The sequence below is a fragment of the Panthera pardus genome, unplaced genomic scaffold (assembly GCF_024362965.1).
Source record: "Panthera pardus isolate Hobbes unplaced genomic scaffold, ASM2436296v1 HiC_scaffold_27, whole genome shotgun sequence".
NCBI lineage: Eukaryota > Metazoa > Chordata > Mammalia > Carnivora > Felidae > Panthera > Panthera pardus.
The window spans coordinates 114,669,570-114,694,360 of NW_026526843.1; the positions used below are offsets into that span (position 1 = coordinate 114,669,570).

Consider the following 24,791-nt stretch of genomic DNA (forward strand, 5'->3'; position numbering starts at 1 on the left):
CCAATATTTTGGGAGTCTTTGTAAGAAGAAGCCCTAAGTGAATAAATCTGTGTTCAGTAACTAATGTTTTAGTATTTTATCCTGCTTAAAAAATTATCCAGGTATTCAATGAAATTACATCATTTACGTTAACCCAGTATATAGCAGGATTCTTGCGGGGAGAGACAGAGAGAGACAGAGAGAACGAGACAGAGAGAGAGAACGAGACAGAGAGAGAGAACGAGACAGAGAGAGAGAACGAGACAGAGAGAGAGAACGAGACAGAGAGAGAGAACGAGACAGAGAGAGAGAACGAGACAGAGAGAACGAGACAGAGAGAACGAGACAGAGAGAACGAGACAGAGAGAACGAGACAGAGAGAACGAGACAGAGAGAACGAGACAGAGAGAACGAGACAGAGAGAACGAGACAGAGAGAACGAGAACACCGAGGCTTTCTTTGCCCAGGAAGCAACTTTATTCGTCCTGCTGGTACGGGCTCAGTGCGTTCGTACCCGAAAAACTGAGCCCCGAGCCCAGCAGGGTGCAGCCTTTTGTGCCATTTCTGCTTCTTTGTCTCCCATACATGGTGACACATATAGTCTGATTGGACACAGTCCACATTACAGAGTCGTGTCAGAGCTATGCATACGTGTATAGGGGTTGATTGGGCCACTTTGCCTTCCTTGTTCTGAGGGGGCCTTCGCCACGTTCCTTAGGGAGGGACCCCCTATTTTAGGTCCAAGAGCATCATCTTGGTTTAGAGGTTTATATCTCCATATCATGATCACATGCGTGACCACTTTCCTCTTGACCATTGCCTCAATGAGGCTAGAGACAGACCGTATAACCAGGAGAGTTAGGCAAGGTAGGATTAAACAAGCACCCAAAATCAAAAGAGATTAACACCTGCAAGGGTTTTGAATCCCCCCCCCCCCCCCCCCGAAAGTTGAAAACCATCCCCCGGGTTTCAACTGTTCCAGGTCTGGATGGGGACATCGACAACCTTTCTCCTTCGATCTGTGATGTCCTCTAGGACTTTTCCCTCATCATCTGTAGGCAGCAGTCGCTCTGGTTAAACTTTCCACAGATTCCTCCCTCAGAAGCAAGCAGGTAATCAATCTAAGGCCACGCGATTCTGATAGATGGCATTGCACATTTGGGTTTGCTGCTTGGCTAGGAGGCTAAGAGCCCTGGCAGTTTCGCTGACGATAATTTCTACAACCGCTCGCAGTCTGATTCTGTTTAGCATGTAAATGGGGGTGTGGCAGCCCGAGGACCCGTCCTCTGCCCAGGCCGCAGGGCCATACCATTGGATTATACGCTCGGGAGGCCATTTATTATCTTTTTAATCGCCAATGTGTAAGGCACGCTGCTTGATTTGAGTCTCCCTGTCCCCATACACTTGGGCTCCCAAATGTTTCCCTCTGGCAAGTAGGAGCAGGAAGAAAGATGGACGATTAGTTTCTGGCACATATGACCCTGACCAGACTGAGGGGAGTACTACACAGGCTGTCCTTCCACATATCCAGTCTAGTCCACCTGCGACCCCCCATCTGACGGCTGCGTTGACATTGTCTAGGCTCTTGGAGATGAGAGAAGTTAAACAAGGGGCGGGGATGTGGCTCAAGGTGATCTGGGGTCCCCCACCATTGGGTTTTCCGGGCAGTTGAGTTGTAAAATCTTTGGTCTAGGCATGTTACATTTTTAACAGAGACCACAATGAACTTTTTTCCCATTAGGCAAGACAGGTTTTTTTTTTTTTCCAGGAACTGAACTTTTGAGAAGCCAAGCCCTGATAGTAGGACTTGGGGCATTTTGTTTTACTCTAAGGGCTGTGGGAATCGCATTTTCTGGTCTCCTACAGCTGTGATTTCCCCGTGTTGGTACCAACGAAGTATCCTGTCCACAAAAGGAAGGGGAGCGCTCACAGAAATGTCTAACCACATTTCCAGCCGGCCAGGGGGTACTCAGCCCATCCTATGGCAAAGAGTAGAGCCAGAATCACAATACCAGTGAGGAACAAGGGGTGATAGTGCATCACAGTAAGGAAACATACAGAAAATAAGGACAGTCGATTCGTTCTACCGGACCGCCGATTTCTCGAGCTTCTGCCGTGCGTGGATCAGCCGGCTTCCAGAGTGACCAGGGCAGGGCTGCAGTCTCCCGGAGCCTCTGGAGTGGCCGACTGCTGTTTCCGTGGGGTCAGCTCGCACGGCGTGGACAGATCAGGAACGCACTCCCAGTTTCGAGATGCCGGCTCCACTCTGCTGTGGTCAATCCAGGGACCCGCTTCGGCTACCTTTCCTGCAGGAGGGGCGGACGAAATGACAGTGAGTGGGTCCCTCCAGAGGGTGGGTGAGGGGTTGGAAAGGAGGAGGACAGAAAAGGTGGCTCCCGGCACCAAGAAGGAAATGAACTGGCTTTTTAGTGACCTGAATTTTCCAGAGTTACCAGAGGCTCCGGGCTTCCAATAGACACTTGGTTCTGGGAGCCACCCCGAAGACCCCCAGGGCCCATCAGTCCCTTCCAGGAACACTGGCTATCTGAGCCTCGCATATAGAGGTCCGTGAGGGCATTCACACCTCCAGTGATGGTCTCTACACAAGGGGCATGGCTTGCAGGGCTCTGAGTCCTGTCGTCCCTTCGGAGGGCAGTCTAGTTTCCGGTGCCCTGACTGGCCATATAAGTGGCATTTGCGGCCAGGAGCTTGGGAAGTCTGATCTGACATAGTGCTTAAGGCCACGACTAAGGCCTCAGATTTTTTTAAGCCTCATTTCCTGTTTTTCCCTCTTGATCTCGGTTGTAATATACCTGAATGGTAGCTTGTAACAGCTCTTTTAGGGTTCCTTCCAGGACAACAGCCAATTTTTGCAGTGTCTTCTGAGTATCGGGGCCAACTGAGTGACAAACTTGTCCTTTAAAATCGTCTCAGTCTCACGGGTGTCAGGGGAGATAGCCATATATTTAATGAGCGTCTCCCTCAACCTCACCAGGAAGCCATTTGGGCTCTCATTCCGTGTTTGTAAAGAAAAAAAAAAAAAATAGTGGCTAATTTAGCATAGTTAAAGGGCTTAACCTTAGACCTCCTTAATTTCTCTAAAGCACATGCTGGGAAGTGGTGGCAATACCATTTCTTAATGGGACGGTCGTAGTTCCAATTAGGATCTTGGGATGGAATCTGGACCCCAGTAGGAAACTGGAAGTTCCCTAATAGGACCCCCAGCCCCATGATAATTAATGAGTTGTCTTGTTTTGTTTTGTTTTTTTTCCCCAGAGTTTATGGATCAAAATCATCCCAATTTTTCAGAATGCGTCCCAAAGGAGTATTGGCCTTGGCTGGGCAATTGCCCATCTATAGGAAAAAGGAGAAGGAGACCGTCCCTTATCTTCATTTCCCAGAGCTGGCCAGGAGAAACCTCATCTCCTGACCCCAAGAGTTGGCCAGGAGAAGCCTCATCTCCTGGCCCTGAATTTTGTCAGTCTAGAGAGGTGCTGGGAGCAGTTGCTCCTAGCCAGGCTTGACCCTACCTCCAAGAGCTGATCCGGTCTTCCGCCTACAGGACCTCGGGGGGTATCGATTGTGACCAGGGAAGACTTCCCTGGTTGTAGAAGGACGCGCTAATTTTGTTTTGGCCCAACAGTAATCCTCTTTACAAATATATTTTAGAAGGCTGGTGAAAAACCATTTTTTTTTTTTTTAAGGATAAAATTGGCCGCCAAGGGGGCCAAAAGGACCAAAGTCGAGGTCTATTCCCTTGCCTTTTTCAACAGTGCCCACATAAATATGTTCCAGCCATGTGGATATCCGTTTTAGAGTATCTAGGTGGCCACAAATTGGCATACACTGGGCTAAGAGTGGCAAAATGGCTCCTATGTAACCCAGGAAAAGCCTTTTATATATGGTAGTCACCTATCCCTCACACAGCACAGGCATCCATTCCCTTGCTAAACAGAAAGAACACAAATGTGGAACATTTGGAGGCTGGCAGTGAGGACATCATCACCGTCTCCCCAGCCTTTGGATTAAAGGAGGGGCAATTTCAACCAAGGCCTCAGTTAACTCAAAAGGGTGTGCTGTCCTGCCCTTTTGGTTAAAATTTTTTTCCATCTTTTTGGGCAGACAAAAGGGGGAAAAAAAAACTATTTTTTTTCAAAAACATACCAACATTTCAAGAAACCTTTGCCTTTTTAACAAAGTAAAGCAGAATTTTAATTTCATACCAGTGTACTTTTAAAATCCATTCGTTTTAACCTTAGTCTGTCCTGACCGCATGTAAAATTTCTTTCCAAAGATTTCCCTTCACAAACCTTCTACAACTTGCTTTTGCTTTCAGATTTTGACCAAAGCCCTTTTTCTCCCAACAACCAGACTCATCTAGGACAAAATTACTTTCTTTTACTTTCAACAAAAATGTATTCCCATTCCTTATATCTTTCTTACACATCTCCCATTTTTCTACATAGTTACTTTCCTTATTTTTATCAGTCTTAATTATATTTAGCAGAATTTTAACTCTTAGAAACCTTCGTCTCCAGGGAAAACTAAGTAGTAACCAATTATGAATTATCTGTTACATCAGAAATCTTGAGATGGTCAACTTTTGAATCGTTAAGCATAAAGCATGTTTCTTAACAGATCTAAGTATCCTGAGTTTTTGGGGGTTTTGTTTTCTTTTTTCAGCAACATGGGTTAGGTTTTAGAATACTTGTATATATTGATCAGGGTTGTCTGAAAATTTGCCCTGGTCCTTTTTATTTGCTGAAATGGAACATTTATGGGGCCAAATCCAACATGAGGCATTTCAGTCAATAGATACATTGAACGGGCCTTGATTTCAGGGGGAGAAGTGTTTTTTTTTTTTTTTATCCCTGGTATTCCTGGATAAGGAGGGCATAAGGGTCTAATAGGTGGCTTTTCCTGAGGAGAGGCCTCAGGGGGTGAGTCTGCAAATACTTGCCTTTCTTGGCCCCTTTCAGGCAAAGAACACCTGCACTTAGGGAACTTCTGACCATCTACCCTGTCTCCTACGACACAGATCTAACTCTAAGTACTGTACTGAACACCTCCCTCTGGAGGCCAGGACTCGCCACCCTCCAGGAGAGATTTCAGGAGCCTCTTAGCGTTGGCGGATTCAGTATCAAGCCCTGACCCGGATCACACGCCTGAGGAAGTCTAACGCTACCTTAAACCGTCGGAGGTCGCCACGGAACCCTGGACGGGAACTCAATACTCGCTCTGGCCTTCGGTCGGGTCGGAACCTTTCGGCTGTCCGTCTCACTCACACACAGTCACACGGCGACTCCACCCCGCCACCCAGCGCCTTCGAATTGAGGTTTCGGTTCCTTATTCCTTATGGACCTACTCGGGCAACTCTGGGAGGGGGGGATCAGGCTCTCCTTCTGCCTCTTAGGGGCAGGTCTGCAAAAACGAACCCGGCTCTTACCAGTCTGTTGGGCAGCACTCACTGAGCCAGTTCCTGGGCCTCACGGGTTCCGGTGCGCTTCCGCACCGGGAGGGGCCGGTCGCCTATGGATCAAGCGGTCCGCTGGCGCTAGGTGAGGTGTCGTCTCCCAGCGCTCCGAGGTTCACACTCCGGGGTGACAGAGGAGGGGGAAAGCATCGACTTTGAATCCTGGAAGCGAGCCCCCAAGACACGTAGCAGGATTCTCGCACAGTGAGACCAAACACAGAGGCTCTTCTTCCCAGCAAGCAGCTTTATTCCTGCAGGCACGGGCTCAGCAGGCAAAGACCCCAAAAAGGCTGAGCCCCGAGCACGTCGGGGTGTAACCTTTTATGCAATTTCTACTTCTTTGTCTCCCATATACGGTGACATGTAGTCCAACTGGACACAGTCCACGTTAGAGAGTCGTGTCAGAGCCAGGCATTCGTGTATGGGAGTTAATTGGGCCACGTTGCCTTCCTTGTTCTGAGGAGGCCTTCGCCAAATACTGTCCCCGCCAATTATGTTCAAATTACGCACAAAAAACTTCACGAGACATTGGACACCAGCACCCATCACCTCAGGTGAATTTTCTTACTGACAGACTTTGCAAGAGAGACAACATGTTTGCATTATAGTCAGTGTTGAGAATTCTGTTTTTAAAAAAGTTTTTGATGTTTATTTTTGAGAGACAGGGCATGAGTGGGGGAGGGGCAGAGAAAGAGAAGGAGACTCAGAATCCGAAGCAGGCTCCAGGCTGTCAGCACAGAGCCCGACGCGGGGCTCGAACCCACAAACCGCGAGATCATGACCTGAGCTGAAGTCAGATGCTTAACCGACTGAGCCACCTACATGCCCCTCAATGTTGAGAATTCTAAGGCATGTTAGTCTTAATTAAACCAACAAACTTCAATTAGCTTTTACTTATTGATTATCCCGGATCATGTGAACCCAGAAAACATTTGGGTTTACTTAATTTACATGTTTTTTTTCTTTAAGCCGATTTAAATAGAGTTCTTTACAAATTGATTTTGGCAATACTATCTGTAGGTAGAAAAATAAAGACATCCACATACGTAAACAGAGATCGTAAGAGCTTTCGTTTAAAAAACAGAAAAAACAAAAACCCTCACAAAAAACCTTAGCCACGTTTCAAAAACAAAACTCCAAAGTTTTAGTTTTCTTTTAAATGCTTATTTGTTTTTCAAAGAGAGCAAGCATGAGAGGGGAAGGGGCAAAGAGAGAGAGGGAGACACAGAATTGGGAAGCAGGCTCCAGGCTCTGAACTGTCAGCATAGAGCCCGAGGTGAACCCATGAACCCTGAGATCATGACCAGAGCCCAAGTTGGATGCTTACCCAACTGAGCCACCCAGGTGCCCCTGAAAACTCAAAACAGGAGCTGGATTCAAACTGTATTTGTGGAAGATGGATTAAGTTAAGGTTACCTGCTCAGATGGCTAGTTTGTTTTTTCACGAAAAAATTTTTATTTGCGTGCTGTAAAGGATCCTTTTTAGGAATGTTTTTGAAATCATCTTGGCTTTTAGAAGCTTCTGCATACCAAACGACGTACTCCATTGTCTCTGAGAGGGTTGGGATCCTCTTTTAAGGTGCCCCTTAAGGTGGATTTATCTAAGTCAAAGTTTCCCCAGAACGGTCATTACAACTCCAGAGTATCCAAAAACTCACCTATTTTTCCAGAAAGGCACAAGAGCCTGGTCCAAGGACTAGGTCGAACCTATCTTGCTTTTGGATTCCCTAAAGTGTCTTAACTATGAGAGACCGTTTTCCAACAGCTGTTCTGAAACACCCGGAATCATGCGTTTCCCCCCCTTTTGATCACGACAGGTGACTCACCAAGAAGGTGCAGCAAACAGAAACAGGACAAACAAAAACCGAGGAGTACTCCCCAGGAAGGGTGATGCCTTCCTAAAAACAAAAACAGATCCCAGCTAAAGTTGGAGCTGAACCAAAGAGAGGGAGCAGGAGTCTGAGAGGAGATCTATCCAACCGCTAGGAAAAAGACGACTGGTAATCAGAGGGCACAAACGGCTCATGTGAGCATCGCACACAGTTCGGAGGGTCGTTAGTTCCTCAGGGCTTCATCTCCTTCACATCCCACTTCTGATCACCAGGTAATGTCAACCTTAAAAGAGCAAGTTGTTCTACCAGCGAAACGAGTTTATGCAAGAGTAGCAGAGGGAATGCAATTCAGAACTTGCAAGCTATGGCTAACCACAGGCAGAGTCTGCAGAACAAGGGAGAGGAACATCACTTTAGAGAGAACAAGGAGGAAGTTGGGAGGGGCTCAAAGTCTATTGGAGAAAAGCAAGAGTTTAGGGTGGTGATGGTTACTTACCGGCTGATTTGTGGCAGTTTCTTATTGGCTAGGCTGCTGCTGTTTAGACAATCTTCCTTCCTCCTATTGGAGCAATAAAGTGAACTATTTCTGGCACAGGAATGAAGTAGGCGGTGATGGAAAGTTCGTGTGTGTGAGAGCTCCGCCCTACAGGGCCTTCCAACTCCATTCTAAGTAAGGTTTCCCTTTATGGATTTTCACACAACCAACAGGAGAAAACACATTCTTCTCAAGCACACACACAACATTCTCCGGGATACATCATATGTTAGGCCACAAAACAAGTCCAAAAGTTTAAGGAGACTGAAATCATATCAAGCATCTTTTTCAGTTACAATGGCATAAAATTAAAAATCAATTACTAAAACAAAGCTGGAGGGTACCTGGGCACCTCAGGCAGTTGAGCGTCCAACTTCAGCTCAGGTCATGACCTCACGGTTTGTGGGTTCCAGCCCCGCGTCGGGCTCTGTGCTGATGGCTCAGAGCCTGGAGCCTGCTTCGGATTCTCTGTCTCCCTCTCTCTCTGACCCTCCCCCCTTGTCTTTAAAACTGAAATAAACGTTAAAAAATTTTTTTCAAAAAGAATAAAGCTGGAAAACACACAAATACAGGGAGATTAATCAACACGTTTTTCAACAACAAATGGGTCAAAGAAGAAAAATCAAAAACAATCTTCAGATAAATGAAAAGGGAAACATAATGTATCAAAACTTCTGGGATGCAGTAAATACTGTCCCAAGAGGGAAGTTTATAGCAGTAAATGCCTACATTAAGAAACAAGAAAGAGCTTAAATACAAAACCCATTATTACATCTCAAGGAACTACAGAAAGAACTAAGCCCAAAAGTAGCTTAAGGAAGGAAATACAAAGACCAGAGCAGAAATAAATGAAATAGAGACTAGAGAGACCATAAAAAAGATCAATGAAACTAATAGCTAGGTATTTTGTAAAGATAAACAAAACCTTTAGCTAGATTAACCAAGGGGGGGGGGGGGAAGAGAGAGGACTTGAAATTATAAATGAAAGAAGAGACATTATTACTGATACCACACAAATACACAGGCTCCTAAAAGACCATTATGAACAATAATACCCAAACAAACCGGAAAACCTAGCAGAAATGGATAACTTCCTACAAACCCACAACCTAACAAAACTGAACCATGAATAGAAAATCTGAAGACACCAATTACTAGTAAGGAGAGCAAATCAGAAATCAAAACTCTTCCAACAGCAACAAAAAGTCCAGGACCAGATGATGAGTTCTACTAAAAAAACAGAAGGGAACGCTTCCAAACTCATTTTACAAGTCCAGTATTAACCTGATATCAAAATTAGTTAAGGACATTATAAGAAAATGAAATTACAGGTCAACATCCCTGATGATCATAGATGCAAAAATCCTCAACAAAATATTAGCACACTGAATTCAACAGTACATTAGAAGGATTACACACCATGATCAAGTGGGATTTATTCTAAGGATTCAAGGATGGCTCAACATCTGCAAGTCAACGTCATATAACACATTGACAAAATGAAGGATAATAATCATTCAATCATTCCATTAGATGCAGAAAAAACATTTCACAAATTCAATATCCTGATAAAAACTCTCAACGGAGTATAGAGGGAACGTGCCTCGACACGATAAAGGCCATATGTAACAAGCCCACAGCTAATCTACTCAACAGTGGAAAGCTGTAAGTTTTTCCTTGAAGATCAGTAACAACACAAGGATGCCCCAACTTTGCCACTTTCATTCAACACAATACTTGAAGCCCAAGCCTGAGCAATTAGGCAAGGAAGAGAAGCCATCCAAATCAAAAAATGGTAGTAAAATGGTCTCTATCTACAGGCGACATAACATTATATATAAAAAACCCTGAAGATTCCACTAGAAAACCACGTTAAAACCAAGACGTGAATTCAGTAAAGCTGCAGGATAGAAAACCAATATACAGAAATCAGTTGGGCTTCTATACACTAAAAATGAAGCCTCAGAAACAGAAATTAAGGCGGTGTCCTGGAACTCGGTGACCTAGTAAGAATCCCTGGCAAAACCAGTTCAGCCCAGTCTGTATTTGTAAAGGGAAGTGGGTCTCTGGGACCTCACTGGAAAGGCAGACCAGACAAACCCACCCCACGTCAGGAGCTGGGTGACCATCGGTTAGCGCGTTAAGCCTCATGTCCCAGGAAACCTCTCTGGTCCAGGCAAACCGGGTGCTTGGTCACCCTCAGAGCCGTCCTAGGTACGCTTTTTGGTGACTATACTGGCAGTGTCATTCGAGAACTCCTTCCGAGGCGGTTGCACACACCAGACGCTAGACTGTGGTGCCGGTGTGCACGAAGAAAGGGGAACGGCAGCACACGAGCCTCTTCCTCCCCTTGGGGAAGTTTTGGGGTGCTGCATCAGTGGGCAGTTATCTCCTTTGTTCCCTGTGTGGTCCCTCAAGGTCACCCTGGAAAGGGCTAGCTACCGGACAAGATGCTGTAAGCCGTGGGAGGTCTTCCACAGGAGCAGTTCCCCAACAGCCCAGCGTGGAGGCTGCACCGGTCTCTCACCGGGGCACACGTCCCGGCTCTGCAATTTGATGGCTAGGAGACCCTGGCCAAGTCACTAACCTCTGTGCCTCGTGTTTTGTCATCTGTAAAATATGGATAGTCCTAGTACACATTTCATATGGTGATAACAAGAATTGAGGTTATACATTATCAAGGTTTTAAATTGTATCTGGTACACAAAGTGCTTGGCAAACGTCACCTTCTCGATCACCATCTAAGGAGTTGTGTTTGTTCCTAAGAAAAAGATGTCAAAAGGCAAGACCGGAGGGGATACCGTACTCTTTCTAGAGCCTGGGATGGAAGGACCTGTGTCTATTTCCAGCGCCAGATCAGAAGGAGAGCGTGGGGAAGATGGCCTCCTGTTTGGCAGGGGGTAGGCAGCCCAACTCTGGAGAGGAAAGCAACAGAGGAGACTTCCAAAATGTAGGTCCGGAACTTGGCCAGTAAGTTTTCGAATACAGATCACGCAAGACAAAAATGGGGAGGTGAAAACAAACCTACCACCCCCAGCTCCTTCTAGCGTCATACAAAGCCTGAAGAGGTGTTGCCAGACTAGATGATTTTTCGTTTATAACCCAAATAAAATTATGAAAAACACAATCACATGGGATTTCACGTAAGATTTTTATTGAGGATTTTGTGTCGTTACAGAAAATCAACAGGCCTCAAGTCACATTACATGGGTAAGGCAGTCAGCAGCAAACATGGTTACCAGAAGTCATCTGGCCCTTCGGGAGAAAAGCCTGTGAAACTAAAGGAAAAAAAATATATTTTTATTAAATTTTTGTTAAATTTATTCAGGGATCTTTATCATGTTCTCATTCTTTCCCTGTGGGCTTTGTGCCCTTGCTTACTATTTATTTCAGAACCAATTTCACAAATTAAAAGATGCTGTATGTTTTTTTTTTTTTTTTGAAGTCCCTAAATTTTGATTGTTTCACTCATTTCTCACAGACAGACTCAAACATCTGAACACTTCCCTTGGCTGACACAAGCCCCCACGCGATGGTTTGTGCAGGCAACGTAACGTTGGGGGAACCATACCTTTCGTCTTTGTTGCTAGATGGCAGTGTTTCCACTTGGGAGCCTTCTCTGACCACCTTTGAACTCTGATACCAAGAGGGAAAAAGAATTTTGAAATTACACATGTAGGAATTTTATTCAATACTTTGATGTCTCTAACAACTCTGAGATAAAGGTCATTTAAGAAACTGAAAAAGAGGTGACTTCTAAACATCAAATTTAGTAGGTGTATCAAAATAAACCACCTGCTACCCATTCTCAACACCTAGTGTCTGAGACTTAAGTATTTAGGTCTCAGCACTAATGCATTTTTTATTCATGAATACACCTTTCATTTTTTCTTTCTTGTTCTTAAAATAATGAGACACAGGTCAACTTTTATCAAATTTGACACATCGAGATCTCTTCCATCTTTACCCAAACAAAAGTGTTGAAATTTGGCCAAGAGATTCAAGGCTCTATTTGAACTTTGCATCTTCTACGCCTCTACTTTTGGTCTCCGATGGAGAAGGCAGATTCTCATCCTAAGGTCTTCAAACAAACCAAAGCATCCCCCGGCACCCCTTCCACAGACAGCCGGTCCAAAGCATCAGCACCTTATCTGCAGACTCCTGGTCTCGATGTTGCTGAAGAATTCTTATGTACTTCTCTAAAGGATTTTCACCACAGACAGGCTGGGCTTTCGTTTCTTCAACAGTCATTTCCATTTCTTTTTCTATTTCAATCTTCAATGATTCTTCAATCATCCTCTGTGGAATACATAGGCACCAGCATAGGAAACACAAATACATCACAACAACTTTTAAACGTTTAAAAAATGCATAGTAATATAATCCTGATCCTTTAAGTACAACCTGCATGCCAAAGAACAATTTCCTTAACTGAAGTCATTGCCATGCAAGAGAAACCAAACAAGCCATCTCAATGAAGGAGGGGATTAATTCGCCTCACGTGTCCTGTGCTTTAGGCCAAATTAACCAGGAGTCCAAGAACATCCATATGGAAGATTTCAAGAAGACTCAGCAAGCGTGTAAAGTGACAAGAGTAATCCACACGCCTGGAACCACAATCAGGACCAAGAAGGCCAGAACAAACCCAGAGGAAGGAGGAGGACGAGGGAGCCCCAGGAAGGCACCGGTGACCAGCAGTCACTTCCCCTGGGTTACTCTCATCCCACCTAGCTGACCTCGGAAGCTTTCTTTAAACCCCATTTAAAAAAGGCAAGATCTAGGGGCGCCTGGGTGGCTCGGTGGGTTAAAGCGTCTGACTCTTGGTTTTGGCTCAGGTCATGATCTCATGGGAGTTCAAGTCCCGAGGTGGGCTCTGTGCCGGCAGTGCAGAGCCTGCTTGGGCTTCTGGCTCTCTGCCCCTCCTCCCCTGCTCATGGGCGTGTCCTCTCTCCCTCCCACCCTCTCTCACAAATAAACTTTATTTATGGCTTATTTCCAGGACCAGAGGAGAATGCATGCCAATGAGCTCGTAAAAGCTCCTCTTTGTTGTGAAACTCCTAAGGTCTATGTTATACACAACCTCTCTCAGTCTTCTAAAGGAAAGGAGAAGATTGGGACGCCTAAAGCAGGTTTTTAGTAATACTAAACCTACTAATACTAAGATTTGTATGGAACCGTAAAAGACCCAATAGCCAAAAACAATCTTAAACAGCAAAGCCGGAGGTATCACAATCCCACATTTCAAGATAGACTATGAAGCTGTAGTAATCCAAACAGTATGGCACTGGCACAAACAGACACACCGATTAATGGAACAGAATAAAAAGCCCCAAAATAAACGCACACTAATATGGTCAATTAATCTACAACAGAAGAGGCAAGAATATACAGTAGGGAAAAGACAGTCTCTTCAATAAATGGTGCTGGGGAAATTGGACCACGTTATTATGTTTATTTTGGGGGGGGGGGGGCAGGCAGAGACAGAGTACGAGTGGGGGAGGGGCAGAGAGAGAGAGACACACACACACACACACACACACACGCACAGAATCTGTAACAGGCTCCAGGCTCTGAGCTGTCAGCACAGAGCTCGGTGCAGGGCTTGAACCCTGAGCATGAGATCATGACCTGAGTCGAAGTCGGATGCTCAACCGACTGAGCCACCCAGGTGCGCCTGGACCACATTCTTAAAAACAAGCTCAAAAAGATTCAAGACATCAAGGTGAGAACTGAAACCATAAAACTCCTAGAAGAAAGCATAGGTAGTCATCAGACATTGGCCTTTGACATTTTTCTAGATAGATCTCCTGAGGCAAGGGAAACAAAAGCAACAATAAACCATTGGGACTACATCAAGATACAAGTTTCAGCACGGCAAAGGAAACCATCAACAAAATGAAACAACAACCTACCGAATGAGAGAACATTTTTGTAAGTGATATATCCAATGAAAGGTTATCCAAAATATATGGAGAACTTACACAATACCAAAACAGGAAAAAAACAAAACCCCAAACAATCCAATCAAAAATGGGCAGAAGACCTGAATAAACATTTTTCCAAATACATTCAGATGACCAGCAGAGATATGAAAATATGCTCAACATCAATCATCAGGAAAATGCAAATCAAAGCAACCAGATAGGACGTCACACCCATCAGAATGGCCAAAATTGAAAAGGCAAGAAACAACCAACCCACGCTGGCGAGGATGTGGAGGAGTCATCACTGGTGCAGCCACTCTGAGGAACAGAATGAAGGTTCCTCAAAAGATTGAGAATACCATTACCACAGGATCCAGTGAATCCGTAACCGGGTCTTTATACAAAAAAGCCCCAAAACGTTCATTTGATAAGATATATGCACCTCTCTGTTTACGGCAACTTGATTTACCATGGCCAAGATATGGAAGCAACTGACCGTCCGTCCAAAGACGAATGGATAAAAGAAATGTAGTATATACAGACAACGGAGTGTTAGTCATAGAAAGGAGGAGATCTTGGCATTTGCGACAAAAGATGGACCTAGAGGGTAGGAGGCTAAGTGAAGTCAGAGAAAGATACCCCATGATTTCACTTCTATGTGCCATCTAAAAAACAAACCAGTAACACCCAGGCTCCAATACAGAAGACTGGTGCTTGCCAGCAGGATAGGTGGGTGGCGGATGGGTGAAATAAAAGGGGTTGAGAGGTACACACGTCCAGTTATAAGTTACAGAGACGTCAAGTACTGCATAGAGAACACAGTCCGTAATACTGCAAGAATGTTGTATGGTAGAAAACCAAAACCAGACAAAGTTGCCGCCACTCCTAGGACTTTGGGACACAGCAAGGACCTCCCTCCCTGAGAGCAAGGGACTCAGGAAGGGCACCGTGCCAACGCCGGTAGAGAGAATTGGGTTGCACTGATCGTTACCCGCTCTTGATCCAGCTTCTCTAGTTCTCTTCGTTCCCTTTCTAAAGCTTCTTGCAGTTCACTCTTCCTTATGTCTTCTCTTCGCTTTTGTTCTGTCATGTGCTGTTCCCATATTTTTTCTTCTTCCTTCTGTTCTCCCATTGGTTTCTGATCTACACCTGATGGGACAGAAAATAAAGAGCAAGTCGTTTCCAGCATCAGATTTTTCAGATGTAAGCAGGACTGCTTCGCAGGGGCCCTTCCCAAGCCTCAGGAAGAATCTGCCGGGTTCTCAGAGGGCTCTTGGCCTGTTCCATCTGTGAGCCCCCAAACCCACTCCGAGCACCGCACCCCGCCTTTACTTGGCTGAGATGCAGATAAGCCACCCTGACCACGATGACTTTAGCTGCCTCCCACGCCCCCCCATCACATCTTCTCCCCGTCTTTGCCCACCTCCTCACTGCTTCCCCAGGCAAGCCCTACCTTTCCACTTCTGCCTCTGGTTAGGAGCCTCCCCCCATCTCTAGGATTCAGACTTAACTGTTAGTCCCTATTCATTTACACAGCCCCCACCCCCCTCCCCTTTTTTTTTTTTTTTAAGTATACTTATTTGAGAGACAGAACGCAAACGTGTGTGTGCACAAGTGGGGAAGGGTCAGAGAGAAGGGGAGAGACAGAATCCCAAGCAGACTCTGTGCGGTTAGGACAGAGCCCCACGTGGGCTCAAACCCACACAGGAGATCATGACCAGAGCGGAAACCCAGAGTCGGATACTTACCTGATTGAGCCCCGCCCCCCAGGCGCCCAGACACAGCCCTCTTGTAACTCCCCGCCTTGCTCCCGTGCAGGGGTGCTGCAGTCTCTCCTGCACCTCCCATGGGACACCACCACACCCTCCCCCTGGTCTAGCCAAGTAACTGCCGCCGCCCACCTCCGCCGGGCTGATCCCCCACCTTTCCCACACCTCCCTCTCTGGTCCTGACCTCTCTCCATGTTTGCTCACACCCATGTTTCTACCGGGCTCCCTGCCATCGACACAGGAGATCCTGCAGCCCTGGCTTCCTAGCTGAACTCCTCATCCTTGTCCCTGGAGTCATGCTCTTGGCCACACCACGTCCACTCGGTCACCAGGGCTTACACTTTCCTCTTCCTCCTCCTGCTGCAGTTCAGGTCCTCATCACCGTTCACCCAGGTGGCCGACATCACTTGGTCGAGGGTCTCCGTGACCAAGGTCTCTCCAGGCCTCCAGGCAGCCCACCTTCACCTGCGTGAGCACCAGTCACTTCCGGATGTGCTGTGCACACGCTCCGCTCCGGTGGAATCCAAACCCGTGGCGGTCGAGTGCCAAACTGCCTTTTCCCTTCCTGCCTGACCTCCTGGATCACCTGAACGTTCACGTCCGAAACCTCCCGTCTAGGCGCCGGCACGCACACGGGTGCCCGAGTACAGCGCCGTCTGCCCTGCTACCCGCTCGCACGTCCTCCTCAAGCAGATGTGCTCCCTTCCCCCAAGCCCCACCCAGGATGCCAGCCCTCACCTGAATGCCACATCTTCTGTGAGCTCCTCATTCCTACAGTGACAAGTGGCCACTTCGGCGCCATATTCACACAGTACCTTGTCCCTGCCTTGTCAAGACCCATAAGCACCCATCTCCCTACTTCTGTCCCTTCCGGCCAAGGTCCGGGTTTGAATCGCCTGTTCTCTAGGCTGCCAACACACGTCCCCACGCCTCACGTGTTTAACTTGATCTCAGTTCCACAGAGGACTACGCTGACCTCTCTCCTCCAGCTCTGGTCCAGAACCTCAGCTTTCCCAGCAAGGCTAACACACAGACAAGCACAGATTCACGACGGGACTTCCAGCCTCGTGGCTGTGCTCTAGTCACCAACCAAAAGTTAGCGTCTCCCACAGGAGAGCGGCAGCAGTCTCCACTTGATCCTGGTCATGAAATTCGAACCCCAGAGGCGGCCGCTGGCCACTTGCACAGGCAAAAACGCAGCCTCCTCGCTGGAGGCACGTCACTCGTACGGAGCGGCGACCTCAGGGCGAGGATGCCGTTTGGGGGAAGATTTCAAGAGACAATGAGGAAAGGGCTCCTTCGCTGCGAGGTGTACTTGGTGGCTCCAGAGTGGCAGAGGGAAACCTCTTCGGATGGAAGAGCCAAGAAAAGCACGGTTTCCACTGGCACAAAGATAGTAAGTTTTAGGCTTTACCTCCCTTGGCGCCCAGACGAAGACGTGAAACAACAGACCTGAGAGTTCCTCAACGATCAAAACGTAACCCCACCGTTTAAGAGTAATTTAAGAAGCCATTTATTGTAACGTACAGTACCTGTCACAAACAGAAGGCCCGTCAACTCAGTTCGTGTCCCTTATTCTATTGCATTATTTCTATTCTCTACTCACTCCAGTGTCTGCCCATCAGAGCTGCTCTAGGGCACCACTGTCCCCATCAGCTTCCTATCGGATGCCATCAGCCATGGCCTGCTGACCGTCCTGCTAGAAGCTGCATGAAGCAGGGGCAGCTTCCAGAAAAGCATCCAATATGCAAAAGGCTCTTGATTGAGTCTGAGTGAGCACTTTCCAGAAATGACTTGCTCTGGAATCAGCAAAAACCAACCCTCTTGCTCCTTTCAGTGATTCCTCATATTCTCAACCGCGCCTGAAACCAACAGACTGGTTTCAAGAAGCATCCCATGGGTTTTAGGGATGATGCTCTGCCGATGTTTGGGAAGGACCTACGGGTGGTTTTACTTGAGGCATTTCCTTTCACCTCTGAGGCTAAAACACTCTGGTTCAAGGAGAAAAGGACACGCCTGTCGGCTGAGCCCTGGGGCAGAGCTCAAATGTCTCCACTGGGGAGGGAAGCAGGCGGTCTGGAGAAGGGAAGAGGAAAGACCAGGTGGGCCAGGCCAGACAAGTCTGATACCCAGTTCTCTTCCAATGTCATCAGCTTCCCTGAAGATTGAAGTAGATCAACTTTAAAAAAAGAAAAACCTTTATGTATTTTGAGAGAGAGAGTGTGAGGTGAGGGACGATGCAGGGGGACCAGAGAATGCCAAGCAGGCTCCAGTTTTCAGAGCAGACCCCGATGCAGAGCTGGAACCCACAAAGCAGGACATCGTGACCCGGGTGGGAATCAAGAGTCAGACGCTCAACCTACTGAGACCCCCCCAGGCGCCCCGGGAAGGTTTTTCTTGTCCGACTTTAATGCATGGAAGAAGCAAATAACTAGAAAACGAAGTAGTATTAACTATCACTAACTCGTTAGTTTATTTTGTGAGTACAAACAAAGCAAAACTTGCCGGGGTGGCAGCAAGCGAGAGGTCCGGCAGACACCGCGGCGGCGGTGGCACCCACGTGAGGCACGTCGCCAGCAGGATGGAGGCCGTCCACCTCAAACTGCCTCGGCGTGCTCCCTGCATCTGCAAGAGGTGTGAACGCGAGTCCTCAGGAACCACAGCGAGGGAAGGGCGTGCGGCGCGGCGGGGGAACCGCTCGCTCCCGAGCATCAAGTCTCGGCCAGAGCAGCCGGGCCAGCTCTAGAGTCTGCATCACAGCCGCCTGTCTGCCCGTGTTCACGTCTGCAAGTGTTCTTTAGCTTTGAGAATCACGTTCATTCACACGATCAAATCCGTCACCCAACAGGAAAATCAGCTGAGTCCCAGAACTCACCTGGTTGCTGCTAATCGTTTGAACTGTATTTAAAATCATGATTTAACGAGCCTAACAAGGGGGAGTCACAGGGATTTTGAAAAGTTTACTAAGCCATTTAAATGTTCAAAATATTCTACCTTTCACACTTAGCGATGAAGCTCACGAAACACGATGACAGCTTATGTACAAAGTGGGGCCATGGCCAGGATACCATTTCTAGACTCTTTAAGCTTGTAGTATTTTACCTCTATTCTTTAATCAAACAATGGGCTTTCTAAATCTGAGGCAGTCAATGGAATCAGTGTAATTCAAACAAATCTAACTTAGCATGCTCGTGTTCCATAAAAGGAGAAACAAACAAAAAAAATCATTTTAAATCTGAGGCAATCCCAAAAGTGGTAAACTGAATTGAGGATTCAATTAGAGGCTTAGCTCCCACTCTGAAATGGTGAACTATCCAGAAACATTTAACGAACAGAACTCCGAACAACCCCCCACCCCCCCGAAAATCTTTGTGATTTAAAAATGAGGCAGTATGTTAATATCTGTGGTTTTACCACAAAAATCAAAATGTCCTAATCTGTAACAGCTTCGCTTTTTATGACCGTGGTTATGTTTCACCAGAACTAAGCTTTCTACATTCTTAACTTCTAAAAACCAGGACTCCTATTTGAACTTACATTCAAAAGATGATCCAAATTCCTCATTGTCCTTAAAAGGTAGCTTGTCTGGATCTGAAAGTTCTCCTTGTTCTTCAAGTTCTGTCTGTCTTTGATGAAGACTGGATTGGAAGAATAAAATTCAAGGATCACGTTGAAGGAATATAAACCCCAGAGCGCAGGATGACGCAAACTCTTTGGGACTCAAGAAACTGTTGCAGAAGAGCAGTTTTCCTTGGACTCACAGACAACAAGGGCTACGCTGCAGTGGGCACCCCCCACGCACTGGCTGGGAGAGAAGTGCTACCCTCATCACCATGCTGTTCCCGGGAGCAGTTCATTTCTTAAAGAACCCGAAAGCGTTTTGAAAACAATTGTGCACACCGCCAGCACGTGCCGGCTAAGAGTGCTACACTCCCAAGCCCCCTGTAAACTAAACAGCCCTCCCTCAGCACACGTGTCTCGTCTTTCTTTTTGGCTTTATTACAAGAGTGATCTAAAAAACCATTAACACGATTTAGGATAATAGGCACACGTGGCAATTTTCAACTCTGTACAAGAAAATGGAATCCACATGCAGAAGCCCAGAACGAAGGAGTCAGCATCTCCTGCTATGGGGACTAGGCATCAACAGGGGGTCCCACAGGAGACCCGAATCCCAGACTGAGCCACCCACCCCTGTGCTCCTGAACACACCCACCCCACGTCTGCTTAAGCAGTCGTACCCCAGGACCCACTACCAATTGAGGGTTTACTTCCATTATATGCAAATTGGAACTTCTTAAGATCAGGAACAAGCCAAGGAGGTCCACTCTTCCCACTTTGACTCAACATAGTACCAGAAGTCCTAGCCACAGCAATCAGATGAGAAAAGGCATCCATGGGCACCTGGGGGGCTAAATCAGTTAAGCAGCTGACTTTGGCTCAGGTCATGAGCTCATGGTTCGTGAGTTCAGGCCCCGCGTCGGGCTCTGTGCTGACAGCTCAGAGCCTGGAGCCTGCTTCAGATTCTGTGTCTCCCTCCCTCCCTCTCTCTCTCTCTCTCTCTCTCTCTCTCTCTCTCTCTCTGTCCCTCCCCGACTTGCACACATGCTCTTTCTCGGTCTCTCTCAAAAACAAACAAAAGGCATCCACATTGGAAAGGAAGAAGTCAACGGTCACTCTCTGCAGACAACATGATCCTATACACAGAAAACCCTAGAGACTCCACCAAAAAACTATTAGAATAAATGGATTCAGTGAAGTTGCAGGATAGAAAAATACCCAGAAATCAGTTGCATTTATGTACCCTATTAATGAAGTAGTACAAAAACATAACTCCATTTACGATTGCACCCAAAATAGTAAAATACCTAGAAATAAATCTAACCAAGGAGCTGAAAGACCTGTACTTGGAAAACTATACAACACTGATAAAAGAAACTGAAGAGGACACCAACAGAAAGCCAGTCCATGCTCATGGATTGTGAGAAGTAACGTTGTTCAAATGTCCCTGCTACCCCAAGCAATCTACAGATTCAATGCAATCCCTATCGAAATACAAACAGCATTTTAAAAATAATCTTATAATGTTTATTTTTGAGAGAATGAGAAAGAATCCAAAGCAGGCTCCAGGCTCTGAACTGTGTGCACAGAGCCCGACATGCGGCTGCAACCCACAAACTGTGAGATCATGACACAAGCAAAGTCGGACGCTCAACCGATTGAGCCCCCAGGTGCCCCCCCAACAGCATCTTTAATAGAACTCGAACAAATACTAAGATTTGTATGGAACCACAGAAGACCCCAAAGGGCCAAAGCAATCTTGAGAAAGAAGATCAAAGCTGGTGGGATCACAATCCCAGATTTCAAGATATGCTGGAAAGCTATAGTAATCAAAACCATATGGCACTGACAGAAATAGACACGTCCATCAAACAGAAATAGAGAGCCCAAAAAGAAATTCACACTAATATGGCCAATTAATCTGACACATGAGGCAACAATATACAATGGGGAAAGACAGCCTCTTTAGTAAATGATGCTGGCAAAACTGGACAGCTACATGCAAAACAAAGAAACTAGACCACTTTCTTATACCCAACACAAAAATCAACTCAAAAGAAGCTAAGGACCTAAACCTTAGACCTGAATCCATAGAAATCCTCAAAGCAAGCACAGGCAGGAATTTCTGTGACAGCAGCCTTCGCAACATTTTTCTAGGTAGGTCTCTTGAGGCAAGAGAAAAAAAATAAACCACTGGGACTACATCAAAATAAAAAGCTTCTCCACAGCTTAAAAAAAAAGCCATCACCAAACAAAAGGCATCCTACCGAATGGGAGAAGAGATTTGTAAATGATAAATCCAATGATGTCCAAAACACGTAGGGGCACCTGGCTGGCTCAGTCCGTTAAGTGTCAGGACTCTTGCTTTTGGCTCAGGTCATGATGTCACAGTCGTGAGATCAAGCCCTGTGTAGGGCTCTGTGCTGGCACGGAACCCGCTTAAGATTCTCTCTCCCTCTTCCTCTGCCCCTCTCCTACTCTCTCAAAAAAGAAAACTAAAATATGTAAAGCACTTATACAACTCAACACCAATAATCCAAATAACCCTACCAAAAAGGCCGGACTACCTGAAGAGACAGCTCCCAGAGACGACACGCAGATGGCAAAAAGACACAGGAAAAGATGCCCAACATCACTCATCATCAGGAAAACGCAAATTAAAACTACAAGGAGAGATCAGGTGACATGTGTCAGAATGGCTAGAATCAAAACACCGAGTACCACCAAGTGTTGGTGAGGGTGTAGAGAGAAAGGAACCCTCCAGCACTGTTGGTGGGAAAGCCAAGTGGTGCAGCGACTGAAAAACGATACGGAGCTTCCTCAAACGATTAAAAATACAATTACCAGATCATCTAGGAATTCCACTCTTGGGTATTTATGCAAAGACAACAAATACTAATTTGCAGACATCTATGCACCCCTCTATTCACAGCAGCATTACTTACAATAGCCAAGATCAGAAGCAACCCGAGTATCTACTGACTGAAGAATGGATAAAGAAACGTGGGTGTGTAAGCATGTATACACGCACCTATACCTAACGGGATATTAGCCATAATTAAGGATGCGATTTTTGCCATTTGCAACAACGCGCATGGACCTAGAGGGCATGATGCTAAATGAAATAAGTCGGACTGAGAAAGACAAATACCCTATGATTTCACTTCTATGTGGCATCTCAAGAATAAGTGAATAAGAAAGAGTAAGACCTCTAAATACAGAAAACAAACTGACAGTTGGGAGAGGGAGTGGAGGGGTGGGCAGAAGGGTGAAGGTGGGTGGGAAGTAAAGGCTTCCACTTAGGAAACGAGGAAGCCACGGGTATGAAAGGTACAGCACAGGGAATTCGCTCAAGGGGAGTCTAACAATACTGCGTAGCAGCTACACTCGTGGGGAGCACAGCATAACGTCCAGAGTCCAATCACTATCCTGTACACCTGAAACGAATCCAACATCGTGAGTCAACTATACTCGGGTCCAAAAAAAAAAAAATTAGAACGTTGTTTATATTTTAAATGCCGAAATATTTTTGAGTGACTAACAATGTGTGAAAATGTTTTCAACTTTTTTAAAATATTTTTTAGAGAGTCAGAGACACAGAATGAGCAGGGGAGGGGCAGAGAGAGCAGGAGACCCAGAATCCGAAGCAGGCTCCAGGCTCCCAAGCTGTCAGCACAGAGCCCGACACGAGGCTCAAACTCAAACCGTGAGATCATGACCTGAGCCGAAGTCAGACACTTAACCGACTGAGCCCTCCAGGGGACCCAAAAATTGTTTTCAACTGCATTTGTTTTTGCATGTTTTGTACATTGGTTTTATCTTTATAAACTGAGTCTACTCTTGCAACTATGAAGATGTTTATTGACCCCATCGTCTCTATTCTACACGCCAAGCTTGGCAAACCAGTAGAAATTACTTACTTGCTAAAAGGAGTTATTTTCTCCAAGCAGGTTATTTAGAGGATTCTCAAAGATCGTACGTCATCTTACAATTTGATTACAAATTCTGTACTGCTATGTGGTCTTTCATATCCCCCAAACCCCCAACAAGTCCAGCGTGAGACCGGTGAGGCTACCCAGAGTGGGTGTGGCCGAGGGGAAGGCGGGGTTACCTGGCCTGCTCCCGAGGGCTGGGCAGCAGGTGGAGGGAAGGGCTGTGCCCGGACTCAGAGGGTGATGGCTGGGGCGTTGTCTCAGGACCAGGAATGCAGCCAGCAGCACGGGATCTGTCCCCACCTAAGGGGCAGAAAGCTTGACCATTACAAATTGCAAGGAGAAGATAGCAACGTCATTTCTGAACAGTTCTGTTACCTTGAAAAAGCTAACATTACCCTTGCAAACAGTTGGGTAGGACACATAGATGATCTACCAAACGGATGATTCAAGCACCTAAATACAACTACAGCAGTGACAAACATATGCAACTCACCAGAGGTAAAGGGAAAGCCGCCGGTCACTCAGCACAGGTCTGCCCGCCGAGGAAAATGCTAAAATGGGACACTACCCCACTACCTCCCTCGGCATCCCCGCCCCGTGTGGGAGATGCCACCGTCAGCCAGACAAGGCAGGTTGAGACCGAGGACATGACTGCTGGAGCTCGGGCCCTGCCAGGCTCAGCTCCTGCTCCTTCCTGCCGTCCCGGGCTGCACTCTCACTCGGTTCAGAGGCCCTCTGAGCACCAGAAGCTTCCAAATGCAGAGCACCCCGCAACCCTCTTGGCAGCTCACCTTCCAGATACACTTTAGCAAGGAGGCTCCTCTTGGCCTTGGGCAGGGAAGTGGAGGAGAGGCGTCTGGAGGGCGTGCCCTTGCGCGGCCGCGCCTCAGAAGCCGAAGCGCTGCTCCTGTCCTCCTCGGGTGTGCCTGCCAGAGGCTGCTCAGGGACAGCCGCGTCCTCTGCGGAAGTACGTCTTCCAGGGAAGCCGGAAGTGGTCTTTTTGAGCGTTCCTGTCGCATGCAGGGGTGGCGGGCTCTTGGCTGAAGACCTTCCCGTGGGGCGTGGATGAACTCTTGGATGGTAAGTTCCGAAAGCTTTCTCCAAACGTTCGGCCTCTTGCTCTAGCTCTTTCACCCTTGCCTTGGTCTTGGCTACAAACTCCAGGTCAGAATCGGGGGAACTACTCCTGGCGCTCGCACTTGGGTCACTTGCGATCCTCGACAGAAGCATGCCCGCCATCAGCCTTTCCAGTCCGAAAGCATCTTTCAAGAAATCCCCGTTCAGGTCACCGTTGTGAGGTACCACCACGTTGCCACCCATTAATCCGCTGATGGGCCGATCGAGCAGAGAGTTCTTTGGGTTGCGGTACACCTCGTTCTCTAGGGCTATGGGTTACAAAACGACAGTGTGAGAAAGGATGGGAAAAGGTGGAGGATAGAGTTAAAAGAGATCAAGAGCATTATTTTGCAAAAATCAAAGTATTCAGGACAAACTCGCACATTCAACACTTTCTGAAGCTGCAGTCATGATCAACATTTATCAAGAGAGTGCATGTACCAGCTATGGCTTCACAGGCCTGCTTTCTTCACGCAGAGCGGGGAGGGGGAGATACAGAATCCTAAGCAGGCTCCAGGCTGAGCTGTCGGCACAGAGCCTGACATGGGGCTCAATCCCACAACCGCAAGGTCATGACCTGAGCTGAAGTCGGACGCTTAACTGACTAAGCCACCCGGGTGCCCCAAGACAAGAGTTTTACTTCTAAGGTGACACATTTCTATAGCTT

General features: G+C 46.9%; 1 protein-coding gene across 2 annotated transcripts in view; it reads right to left on the reverse strand.

Moving 5' to 3' along the window:
* Window positions 1-10,951: 10,951 nt before the first annotated feature.
* OFD1 (OFD1 centriole and centriolar satellite protein) overlaps window positions 10,952-24,791 on the reverse strand; it is a 64,177-nt gene continuing 50,337 nt past the window's right edge. The window contains exons 16-23 of one of the 2 annotated variants that reach the window (XM_019417908.2): window positions 23,800-24,393; window positions 23,185-23,308; window positions 19,050-19,150; window positions 18,018-18,137; window positions 14,735-14,892; window positions 11,966-12,118; window positions 11,391-11,455; window positions 10,952-11,097 (exon numbers count right to left, since the gene is read on the reverse strand). In XM_019417908.2, coding sequence (XP_019273453.2) covers window positions 11,055-11,097; window positions 11,391-11,455; window positions 11,966-12,118; window positions 14,735-14,892; window positions 18,018-18,137; window positions 19,050-19,150; window positions 23,185-23,308; window positions 23,800-24,393 — 1,358 coding nt within the window. In that variant the 3' untranslated portion in view covers window positions 10,952-11,054. Of the gene's footprint in view, window positions 11,098-11,390; window positions 11,456-11,965; window positions 12,119-14,734; window positions 14,893-15,312; window positions 18,138-19,049; window positions 19,151-23,184; window positions 23,309-23,799; window positions 24,394-24,791 lie in introns of those variants that run through there. The other variant, XM_019417909.2, reaches the window with a different exon arrangement.